This window comes from Eleutherodactylus coqui, chromosome 1 (genome assembly GCF_035609145.1).
Source record: "Eleutherodactylus coqui strain aEleCoq1 chromosome 1, aEleCoq1.hap1, whole genome shotgun sequence".
Classification (NCBI taxonomy): Eukaryota; Metazoa; Chordata; class Amphibia; order Anura; family Eleutherodactylidae; genus Eleutherodactylus; species Eleutherodactylus coqui.
In genome coordinates, this window is record NC_089837.1 from 279618399 (window position 1) to 279633599 (window position 15201).

The 15201-nt window shown below is 43.0% G+C and overlaps 1 protein-coding gene across 1 annotated transcript in view; it reads right to left on the reverse strand.

The window, feature by feature from the left end:
- Nucleotides 1–15201, reverse strand: part of AATF (apoptosis antagonizing transcription factor) — a 177226-nt gene that overhangs the window by 51898 nt on the left and 110127 nt on the right. The window contains exons 9-10 of the mRNA XM_066609243.1: nucleotides 12160–12227; nucleotides 9517–9597 (exon numbers count right to left, since the gene is read on the reverse strand). Of these exons, the coding sequence (XP_066465340.1) occupies nucleotides 9517–9597; nucleotides 12160–12227 (149 nt within the window). The remainder of the gene's footprint in view (nucleotides 1–9516; nucleotides 9598–12159; nucleotides 12228–15201) is intronic.

The following is a 15201-nucleotide window of genomic DNA, read 5'->3' on the forward strand; positions in this document are numbered from 1 at the left end:
CAATACAGACACACACACACACACAGACCAATACAGACACACACACACACAGACCAATACAGACACACACACACACAGACCAATACAGACACACACACACACAGACCAATACAGACACACACACACACACACAGACCAATACAGACACACACACACACACACAGACCAATACAGACACACACACACACACAGACCAATACAGACACACACACACAGACCAATACAGACACACACACACAGACCAATACAGACACACACACACAGACCAATACAGACACACACACACACACACACACACACAGACCAATACAGACACACACACACACACAGACCAATACAGACACACACACACACACAGACCAATACAGACACACACACACACACAGACCAATACAGACACACACACACACACACACAGACCAATACAGACACACACACAGACCAATACAGACACACACACAGACCAATACAGACACACACACACACACAGACCAATACAGACACACACACACACACACACAGACCAATACAGACACACACACACAGACACACACACAGACCAATACAGACACACACACACAGACCAATACAGACACACACACACACACACAGACCAATACAGACACACACACACACACACAGACCAATACAGACACACACACACAGACACACACAGACCAATACAGACACACACACACAGACACACACACAGACCAATACAGACACACACACACAGACCAATACAGACACACACACACACACCAATACAGACACACACACACACACACCAATACAGACACACACACACACACACCAATACAGACACACACACACACCAATACAGACACACACACACACACACACACCAATACAGACACACACACACACACACACACACACACCAATACAGACACACACACACACACACACCAATACAGACACACACACAGACCAATACAGACAGACAGACACACACACACACAGACCAATACAGACACACACAGACCAATACAGACACACACAGACCAATACAGACACACACAGACCAATACAGACACACACAGACCAATACAGACACACACAGACCAATACAGACACACACAGACCAATACAGACACACACAGACCAATACAGACACACACAGACCAATACAGACACACACAGACCAATACAGACACACACAGACCAATACAGACACACACACACAAACACACACACACACAAACACACACACACAAACAGACACAAACACAGACCAATACAGACACACACACACACACACACCAATACAGACACACACACACACACACCAATACAGACACACACACACACACACCAATACAGACACACACACACACCAATACAGACACACACACACACCAATACAGACACACACACACACACACACACACCAATACAGACACACACACACACACACCAATACAGACACACACACACACACACACCAATACAGACACACACACAGACCAATACAGACAGACAGACACACACACACACAGACCAATACAGACACACACAGACCAATACAGACACACACAGACCAATACAGACACACACAGACCAATACAGACACACACAGACCAATACAGACACACACAGACCAATACAGACACACACAGACCAATACAGACACACACAGACCAATACAGACACACACAGACCAATACAGACACACACACACAAACACACACACACACAAACACACACACACAAACAGACACAAACACAGACCAATACAGAGACACACACACACACAGACCAATACAGAGACACACACACACACACACACACCGACCAATACAGACACACACACACACACACACACACACCAATACAGACACACACACACACACACCAATACAGACACACACACACACACACACAGACCAATACAGACACACACACACACACACAGACCAATACAGACACACACACACACACACACAGACACACACACACACACACACAGACCAATACAGACACACACACACACACACACACACACAGACCAATACAGACACACACACACACACAGACCAATACAGACACACACACACACACACAGACCAATACAGACACACACACACAGACCAATACAGACACACACACACAGACCAATACAGACACACACACACAGACCAATACAGACACACACACACAGACCAATACAGACACACACACACACACACAGACCAATACAGACACACACACACACAGACCAATACAGACACACACACACACACACAGACCAATACAGACACACACACACACACACAGACCAATACAGACACACACACACACACACAGACCAATACAGACACACACACACACACACAGACCAATACAGACACACACACACACACACAGACCAATACAGACACACACACACACACACAGACCAATACAGACACACACACACACACACAGACCAATACAGACACACACACACACACACACAGACCAATACAGACACACACACACACACAGACCAATACAGACACACACACACACACAGACCAATACAGACACACACACACACACAGACCAATACAGACACACACACACACACAGACCAATACAGACACACACACACACACAGACCAATACAGACACACACACACACAGACCAATACAGACACACACACACACAGACCAATACAGACACACACACACACAGACCAATACAGACACACACACAGACCAATACAGACACACACACAGACCAATACAGACACACACACAGACCAATACAGACACACACACACCAATACAGACACACACACAGACCAATACAGACACACACACACACACACACACACAGACCAATACAGACACACACACACACACACAGACCAATACAGACACACACACACACACAGACCAATACAGACACACACACAGACCAATACAGACACACACACACACACACAGACCAATACAGACACACACACACACAGACCAATACAGACACACACACACACAGACCAATACAGACACACACACACACAGACCAATACAGACACACACACACACACACCAATACAGACACACACACACACACACCAATACAGACACACACACACACACACACACACAGACCAATACAGACACACACACACACACACACAGACCAATACAGACACACACACACACACACAGACCAATACAGACACACACACACACACACAGACCAATACAGACACACACACACACACAGACCAATACAGACACACACACACACACAGACCAATACAGACACACACACACACACAGACCAATACAGACACACACACACACACAGACCAATACAGACACACACACACACACAGACCAATACAGACACACACACACACACACACACAGACCAATACAGACACACACACACACAGACCAATACAGACACACACACACACACACACAGACCAATACAGACACACACACACACACACAGACCAATACAGACACACACACACACACACAGACCAATACAGACACACACACACACACACACAGACCAATACAGACACACACACACAGACCAATACAGACACACACACACACACACACACAGACCAATACAGACACACACACACACACAGACCAATACAGACACACACACACACACAGACCAATACAGACACACACACACACACAGACCAATACAGACACACACACACACACACACAGACCAATACAGACACACACACAGACCAATACAGACACACACACAGACCAATACAGACACACACACACACACAGACCAATACAGACACACACACACACACACAGACCAATACAGACACACACACAGACCAATACAGACACACACACACACACAGACCAATACAGACACACACACACACACACAGACCAATACAGACACACACACACAGACACACACACACAGACCAATACAGACACACACACACAGACACACACACACAGACCAATACAGACACACACACACAGACCAATACAGACACACACACACACACACAGACCAATACAGACACACACACACAGACACACACACAGACCAATACAGACACACACACACAGACCAATACAGACACACACACACACACCAATACAGACACACACACACACACACCAATACAGACACACACACACACACACCAATACAGACACACACACACACCAATACAGACACACACACACACACACCAATACAGACACACACACACACCAATACAGACACACACACACACCAATACAGACACACACACCAATACAGACACACACACCAATACAGACACACACACACACCAATACAGACACACACACACACCAATACAGACACACACACACACCAATACAGACACACACACACACCAATACAGACACACACACACACCAATACAGACACACACACCAATACAGACACACACACACACCAATACAGACACACACACACACCAATACAGACACACACACACACCAATACAGACACACACACACACCAATACAGACACACACACACACCAATACAGACACACACACACACCAATACAGACACACACACCAATACAGACACACACACCAATACAGACACACACACACACACCAATACAGACACACACACACACACACACACCAATACAGACACACACACACCAATACAGACACACACACACCAATACAGACACACACACACCAATACAGACACACACACACCAATACAGACACACACACATCAATACAGACACACACACACCAATACAGACACACACACACACACACAAATACACACACACACAAATACACATACACACACACAGACCAATACAGACACACACACACACACAGACCAATACAGACACACACACACACACACACAGACCAATACAGACACACACACACACACACAGACCAATACAGACACACACACACACACACAGACCAATACAGACACACACACACAGACCAATACACACACACACACACAGACCAATACACACACACACACACAGACCAATACAGACACACACACACAGACCAATACAGACACACACACACCGACCAATACAGACACACACACACACACAGACCAATACAGACACACACACACACACAGACCAATACAGACACACACACACACACACACAGACCAATACAGACACACACACACACACAGACCAATACAGACACACACACACACACACAGACCAATACAGACACACACACACACACACAGACCAATACAGACACACACACACACACACAGACCAATACAGACACACACACACACACACAGACCAATACAGACACACACACACACACAGACCAATACAGACACACACACAGACCAATACAGACACACACACACACACACACACACCAATACAGACACACACACACACACAGACCAATACAGACACACACACACACACCAATACAGACACACACACACACACACACACACACACACACAGACCAATACAGACACACACACACACAGACCAATACAGACACACACACACACACCAATACAGACACACACACACACACACACACACACACAGACCAATACAGACACACACACACACACACACAGACCAATACAGACACACACACACACACACAGACCAATACAGACACACACACACACACAGACCAATACAGACACACACACACAGACACACACACAGACCAATACAGACACACACACACAGACCAATACAGACACACACACACACACACAGACCAATACAGACACACACACACAGACCAATACAGACACACACACACACACCAATACAGACACACACACACACCAATACAGACACACACACACACCAATACAGACACACACACACACCAATACAGACACACACACACACCAATACAGACACACACACACACACCAATACAGACACACACACACACACCAATACAGACACACACACACACACCAATACAGACACACACACACACCAATACAGACACACACACACACCAATACAGACACACACACCAATACAGACACACACACCAATACAGACACACACACCAATACAGACACACACACCAATACAGACACACACACACACACCAATACAGACACACACACACACACACACCAATACAGACACACACCAATACAGACACACACACACCAATACAGACACACACACACCAATACAGACACACACACATCAATACAGACACACACACATCAATACAGACACACACACATCAATACAGACACACACACACCAATACAGACACACACACACCAATACAGACACACACACACACACACAAATACACACACACACAAATACACATACACACACACAGACCAATACAGACACACACACACACACACAGACCAATACAGACACACACACACACACACACACAGACCAATACAGACACACACACACAGACCAATACAGACACACACACACAGACCAATACAGACACACACACACAGACCAATACAGACACACACACACAGACCAATACAGACACACACACAGACCAATACACACACACACACACAGACCAATACACACACACACACACACAGACCAATACAGACACACACAGACCAATACACACACACACACACAGACCAATACACACACACACACACACACACAGACCAATACAGACACACACACACACACACAGACCAATACAGACACACACACACACACACAGACCAATACAGACACACACACACGCACACAGACCAATACAGACACACACACACAGACCAATACAGACACACACACACAGACCAATACAGACACACACACACAGACCAATACAGACACACACACACAGACCAATACAGACACACACACACAGACCAATACAGACACACACACACAGACCAATACAGACACACACACACAGACCAATACAGACACACACACACAGACCAATACAGACACACACACACAGACCAATACAGACACACACACACAGACCAATACAGACACACACACACAGACCAATACAGACACACACACACAGACCAATACAGACACACACACACAGACCAATACAGACACACACACACAGACCAATACAGACACACACACACAGACCAATACAGACACACACACACAGACCAATACAGACACACACACACAGACCAATACAGACACACACACACAGACCAATACAGACACACACACACAGACCAATACAGACACACACACACAGACCAATACAGACACACACACACAGACCAATACAGACACACACACAGACCAATACAGACACACACACAGACCAATACAGACACACACACAGACCAATACAGACACACACAGACCAATACAGACACACACAGACCAATACAGACACACACACAGACCAATACAGACACACACACAGACCAATACAGACACACACACAGACCAATACAGACACACACACAGACCAATACAGACACACACACAGACCAATACAGACACACACACAGACCAATACAGACACACACAGACCAATACAGACACACACAGACCAATACAGACACACACAGACCAATACAGACACACACAGACCAATACAGACACACACAGACACACACAGACCAATACAGACACACACAGACAAATACAGACACACACAGACAAATACAGACACACACAGACAAATACAGACACACACAGACAAATACAGACACACACAGACAAATACAGACACACACAGACAAATACAGACACACAGACTTTGTCACATAAGATCAAGCCCCTAGATGGAGTTGTCATTTGACGTGTCGTTACAGGGGGTGCACAAAAATATGGAAACACCATATGAAATGCATGTCTTAAATTACAAGGGATAATAAATCATATTTCAATAAGACAGAGACCAATTTTCAGTGGAGGTAAAAAGACACAGATGCTGTAGGGCTGAAGTGAACATCTGCCCGGGGCAACAAAGCTCCAATGGTCAGAGGTTTGAGCCACTGAGCTGCTGTTACCAGGTGGCTCCCAAAACCACACAGAGCAGGGCAAGGGGTGAAGCAGACACAAATTTAAAGGTAAAGCTCTCAGTGAGGCAGGGGTCAAAATGCCAGCTCACTGCTGATGACAAAAATCCCATGCATTTTGTATGGGGTTTCCATTTTTATGTCCACTCCCTGTACATCTCAGGCAGATATGCAAGCAATTAAAAAGTTGTGGCATGATTAGGTGAATGGTCATGCCACCAAGGGTCATAAAAGTGGTTCTACCCTTGGCCCTTAAAAAGGCTCTTAGAGACCACTTGTGTGTAGTTGACCTCTTTTTCCAGTTGCATATTATTGGAACGCAAGAAGCTGAATAGTCATATTACTGTACTGCTCACCACCCTTGTCATTCTGAACACACTGTTAATAGGTGTTGAGACCAGTGGATGTTTGAGGGCACACAAGATGACCGGGCTCAGGACTCCCTTGACAGACCCCAAGTAGAGAGGATCATCAACCAAGCACAAGCAACTCCAACAGTTTTGTTATTTGCCACCCAGACACAGATGTTACCATTGTTATAGGCACATGTATTTGTTGGAATCATTTCCAGGTGCTTGGCTGATGGAGATTTGTTCTCACAGTGTCTATTACGTGTATTGCCTTTGATACTTAGCAACTGATGGCTCCTTTTGCAGTAGTTTTGTGTTCATGTCTGCAGACCTAGAGGTCAGCGTCTCAATCCTGCCTTTGCTGCCACCACTACTGTCAGTCACCCCTATCACTATACGAGGGACAGGGACAGTTCAGCAATATGTTCAGGACATCCAGCAGCCTCATGTGTTGCCTCTAATGGCGAGGCTTCCAAGAGGCATTTTCCAGTAGGATAATGCTTTGCTGCACTCACAAAGGTGTCACAGGAATGTCTCCACAACATTGCCAGCTTTCCATGGTCTGCCTGGTCACCAGATTTATTGCCAATATAACATGCATGGGGCCATCTGGAATGCCAACTTCGAAAGCCTGTGAGTTTGCATGATCTAGAGGCTCAGTTACATCAAATGTGGACTGATATGCTGCAGGATACCATATGGAACCTTTATGTCTCTATGCCCACCCGTATCACAGCTTGCATCCAAGCTAGAGGTACAACAGGGTACTAGAGCCTCCCTTCAAGTGTTCAGTTTTCTGCAATGAATTAGCCTTTACCTTTAATATTGTAATCATTTACTTATATCAACATCACAAATCACACAAATGTTCACCTTCAAAACCATGTATAAATTTTAGATACCTGGGCTGCCCAGACAATGGTTAAATCTCAGTTCCCTCAATCCCACTGCTTTCAAATCATGTGGCCTGGTAGATAGAAACTCTGCAGGCTGCTGCATGTTCCTTTTAGGTGCATCTATCTCTGCAGCCCATCTACCTACTAGGCTTTGGATTTTACAGAAGCTATATTTGAATACACCTAGAAACGATGCACATTTCAAATTATTGTAGTTATTTTCTGTATGCGCCTACGATTTTTACATCCCTTCCCAGACCTGTCAGGTCATGCCTACCTCACTTTTCTTCCTTTGCTTGCTTTGGTGTCTACTTTCTTTTTGATCTTGCTCCTCAACTTCTGAATGGCAAGCCACTGCCTAGAAAACCAAAAAAAGATGCGTGAGCTCAGCATAACTCAAGAAAGCTTTAGTCCAGTAGTAAGATTCCTGAATTGCATCAAAAGGCAAGGCATTCTAGTATAATCCTGCAGGATAATCTATTTACATCCAAACTGTTCAATTCCTGCATTTTCAGTAATAGTTTCCATGCTAAAAGCTATAAGAAAAAAATATTGTTCATTGAAAATATCCACTGCATTTTCTTTTGTTTTTTTAAACAAGTGTCGTACTAAGGCCGGCTGCAGACGACTGGGTTGGATTTCGCATGCAGGATCCCACAGCGGAATCAGTCTGTGACCCCGGCTGGCGACCTCGCGTACCTGAATAATCTGAAAGGCAGATAACCACGGAGGCTTGCAGGCGGTCATAGGCAGTATAGATATTTTTTTCCCCTTTGAATATTTGTATTTCATGTGCCATCACTAAGCGATGACACGGGTATCCGTGGCCCATCTGCAAAAGACTTCAATGGAGGCTGTCCACATGGAGTCCGCAGCAAAATAAAGCATTTCGCGATTTTTCCTCCACTTCCAGAATACGCAATTCATATTCGCAAGTGTGAAGTAAAATGCGACAGTATATACCTTTCAATCCATGTGATTTGCTGCGGGCCTTCAGTGTGGAAGCTGATCGCAAATTCCGCAATGGGAATCTGGTCATGTGGAGCCAGCCTAAGAGTCAGGTGTAAGTAATAAATACTGCAATATTCTACATTCGGTTTAGGCAATAGAAGCACGTTTACTGGTACTGGAAATCCTGTATCTCGGAATAATATTTATGGATGTTCAATATGTACAGTATTTCTCAGTGTGCTAAGACACAGATACATTTAGGTAAATGGGGCTGTATTGCAACTACCTTCAGGGTGAGAGAAAAGATGTGCAGCAGAACAAAAATCAGTCAAGTGTATCTAAAGATCAGTGTATGTCCCCGCAATTAGCAAATGTTGTCTTATGCTAATGATATGCCATCACTTTCTTTAGTGGAGTGACCTCTTTAAATAAAGCCCACCCAAAATCTTTAACTGAAGTACCCTTTCAAAATGTCCTCATATCTAGGACATGACTGTAAGGAAAAAATAACTGGGTAAAATAAATTCTTAGTTCAGGAAAAAATACATATACGCAAAAGGAATGATTGAGAGAGTATTTAAATTGTGCCTTTATGTAGGTCAAATCTGTGGAGGTTTAATTCACATTACACCCTAGAACCACCCAAAATAGAGCTTTTAGAGAGGCCACCACAGAATACTGCTTGTATAAACAAGGCCCTTGTATATGACTACAACCAAGGGCAAAATCTGCCATGATTTGGCAGCAAACTTGTGCAATATTCAAATGCAAATACACACGCCAAAAACTTGGTTAACCCCTTAGTGACGGAGCTTTTCTGTTTATTTCTATTTTCGTTTTTTCCTCCCCCTTTTAAAAAAATCCTAACTCCTTTATTTATCCATCGACGTAGCTGTATGAGTGCTTGTTTTTGTATTTTTCAATGGTATTATTTAACGCACCATATAATGTATTGAAAAACTTTAAAAATTCTACGCGGAGAGAAATGCAAAAAATATGAAATGCCACCATCTTTCGGTGCGTTTTGTTTCTATGGCGCACAAACTGCAACAAAAATGACCTGATAACTTTATTCTATGGGTCAGAATGATTACTACGATACCAAACTTGTATCTTTTTATTTTGTTGTAGTACTTGTATTTTTTTTCAAAGATATAAAATTTTTTAAAATTATTTTCTGCTGCATCTTCTGTCATCAAACTGCTTTTTTATTTTACCATCGACATAGTTGTACAAGGGCTCATTCTTTGCCGCGCGCTCTCTCTTCATACATGTCCTGCATCTGCAGGACGTAAAAAAACCTCCAGGGCTGTCACTAAGGGGTTAATAGTTATTGTTGGCTTCTTATAAAGTGGCCCCAGTATATGCAAGATGTCAGGTTTCTAAATACCACCTTGATAAAGATGCTCAAAGGAAGACACTAATAAAAGATAACCTGAAGAGCACAACAGCTATACTAAAGATAATCACATCTTTTAAAATGCTACATTAAATAGAGACTTACATAGTGTAAGGGTTTAGGTCAACAACTTTGTATTTGCCTTCATCTACATCTATCACAAAATGTTTAATGCACAATAAGACATTAATACACAACCAATACAGCCTGGTCATTAACATTTTCTACCAGTCGTATAATTTTAGGAAGGTATGGAACATATTCATCCTACACCATCTATGAGGACACACTGCCTTCATATATCAGCTCTAAACAGCAGCTTGGTGGGAAAAGGGACAATGCAGTTATTGCATAATTGAAACATGGGGCTGAATGAAATTTCTCCAGAAAAATAATGGCTGTGATATCATCGGAAAATTTTATTGGCCATGATTGATGTCTGGAAGAATGGCTTTACCAGTCTGTATGGCTCGTATAATTGTACTTCACCTCTGATCTTTCCTACTTTTTTCTGTTGAACAGACAGCAATGATGGTAACATTTAACAGACTGTTAATTTCTTACACTTACCTGCCCATGGCCACTTGGTCATTGGGATCTAAGGAGGTTGTCTTACGCTCTATCAATTCCCGCAGTAACTGAAAGGATTGAAATACAATCATGAATTATCACTAAAAAAAAATAAACACTTTACTAATTACATCTAAAAGTTCAGTAAAACCAAATGACGCCCCACCTATAACACCACAGCCATTTTTTATATTAGCATATTTATATTAACTTTATTCTTCACATTTCTTTATACAATACAAATATTTTTCTCTACATTTTAGTAAATCGGGCACAAGATGAAATTTACTGTTAAAGGAGCTCTAAATCCTTGATAAAGCAAGCTTTTCTGGCATTAAAGAACCCAAATATTTCTATTCTATATTTAATTAACGTTTCTGAATGCAATGGATGTTTTCAGTATGTACCAGAAAATGCGTGCAAGTCTGTGTTTATATAGGCTAGTAAATTTTGCGATATTAGCATTTTCAGTGCCACTTAACATGCACAGATATATACACGTGTTCCTGAATGTAGCCAAGGCGACCAGAATGAAGCATTTTTTTATTGCCCACTACATTCACAGAACTGGGAAGAAATAAGTTTCAGATTGAAAAGTTGCTTCTTTGTTTCATTACCAAGCAGCTACATTTCTATAAAGTATAGAACTTCTTCAACCTGGCAGGACCAGAAATGTTTTGGGGTTCGTGTCCAGAGTAAAATTTAAACTTTGTAAACAGGTTTTGAGTTTACTTAGGCCCCCTGTCCATGGTTGAGGCGGCATATCACTAGCAATATTCTGCTGCGGGGGAGGAGGGGGGAGCGCTGACAGGTCTTCGAGGTGAGCCTATCTGATAGATAGGCTCACCACGGAGAATTGCGGCAATTGCAGCATGCCGTGATTTAAATCTCGCGAGCGGAGAATCGCTATGATTCTCCGCTCGTGGACGCCTGCACTGTGCTTTCCATAGCAACTATATGGAAAGCTTCACAGAGCGTGATCTGTGGGTGATTTATCACCAGCAGATCATCGCCCGTGGACAGGCAGCCTTATTAGGACAGCTGATCGCTTCTGTACTGCAGGGAGCCGCCAATGATCGCGATATTCCTGCAGCATTGGATGGGTTAAACTAAAAGATTCTGACCCATGTACCTATATCAGGATCTGAACCGATGTCGGCACCTGGATCAGAGGCTCTTCGTTATAGCCATAGTTAGAATTTTCTTGGAAGCCAGTTTCTTGGAAAAAAGGAGGACCATAAATGTGCAACACCTGAGCAAAGCAGCACACTGCCCGCGGGGGTAATAAACAGCTGGCGCCCGCAGTGTATGGAGGGAGACAGCCACGCGAACTCCCTTCATACATGTCCTGCAGCAGCAGGGAATAACACTACTATAGGGTGGTCACTAAGGGGTTAACTAATGTTCATGTCTGTAATTAGAAGGATTCCTTGAGGGGACAAATCTCCATAATGTGGTCAATTTCCGAGGCTTTCCACTCTCTACTGGAACCAGGGGTTCTACAAAAACCAGAAGGAGAGGCTCTAAATGGTCCTCTCCTTCTGAGCCATGCCGTGAGCTCAGGCAGCAGATAAGTCACATTTGGAGTATTGTATACGAGAGAGAGTCCCCACATAATTTATGGAGTGTATGCCTCCGGTGACACAAGCCGGGGACAAAATACTAGGCACCGAAATAGGAAAGCTGTTGAAAATTTGCAGTTTTCACACTGCACCATCTGCTGCGCAGAACTTTAGGACAATAACTGTGAGGTCCAAATAGTGACTGCATGCTTAGATGAATAGCTTGAGGGGTGTAGTTTCCAAAATGGGGGTCTTTGCTGTTTCAACTGGACATGAGCTCTGCCAATGCACCCTAGCATCTGAAAATTATTCCAACAAAATGTGTGTTTCAAAAGCCAAATATCACTTCTATTTTCATATGGAGTATTTCCGCACTCAGGAGAAATTGGGTAACAAATTGTGACGTGCCTTTTATCCTATTACCCATGGTGAAATGAAACATTTGGTGCTAAACGTATCATTGGAAAAACAAAATTTTCACTCGTACGGTTAAATGTTAAACACCATGAAACACCTATGAGATCCACAGTCATAACATCCGGAGATGAATTCTTTGGAGTGTTGTAGTTTCAAAAATTGGGCTTTTGGAGGTCAGTGGAAAGTGGGGGTGTCTTTTTGGCACTTCACGGCCTCTGGAAACCTGAAATGGTGTCTGGGAAAACCCCAATAAAAACAGAGGCCCTAAAATCCACAAGGTTCTCCTTACATAATATGGCCACATGTGGTAAAATTTCTAAAACAGCAGAATCAGGGCAATATAGTATTGTTTCTCTGATTCCTGAGTGGTTAAAAAAGAAAAAAAAATTATTTAAGAAGATCTGTAAAAAAAAAAAAAAATTTAAATTAAATTACACCCCTTTTGCATAAATTCCTGTTAGACATATAAAGGACTAACCAGCTTTATAACAGCCTTTGGAATACTTTGAGGGGTGTAGTTTTTAAAACAGGATACATTTATGAGGGTTTCTAATGTATAAGCCCCGCAAAGCCACTTCAGAACTGGTTCTGAACTTTTTCAGAACATGTGAAAAATTGCTGTTCATAAAAGGATTCTCTGGGATTGGGAAATTGGTTAATAATTAACTATTCTGTAGGGTATGAACAGCAATCCTACAAGCAAAAAAAATTCAAAATTTGAAAATTGCTAATTTATCCAAATATCTCCGTAAATTTACTATTAATGTGTCATGAAAAAATTTTTTCAAAAAAATCTCATAAATCACTTACATTGCAAAAAAGCTATTGATACATAAACGGACACGTCACATTTAAAAAAATTAAGTTGTGTCCTGAAGGACAAAATAAGCCATATCTATAAGGGGTTAAAATGTCTATTTTATGAAATTTAATGCGTACCTGAGTTTTCAACAAGTTTTCTAAAATACACCTTAGGGCGGTTTCAGACAAACGGTCTAGATTCTGTATGCGCGAGCCTGCAGTGGAATCAGACCCTGCTCCGGGCCAGCATCCGCGTGTACCA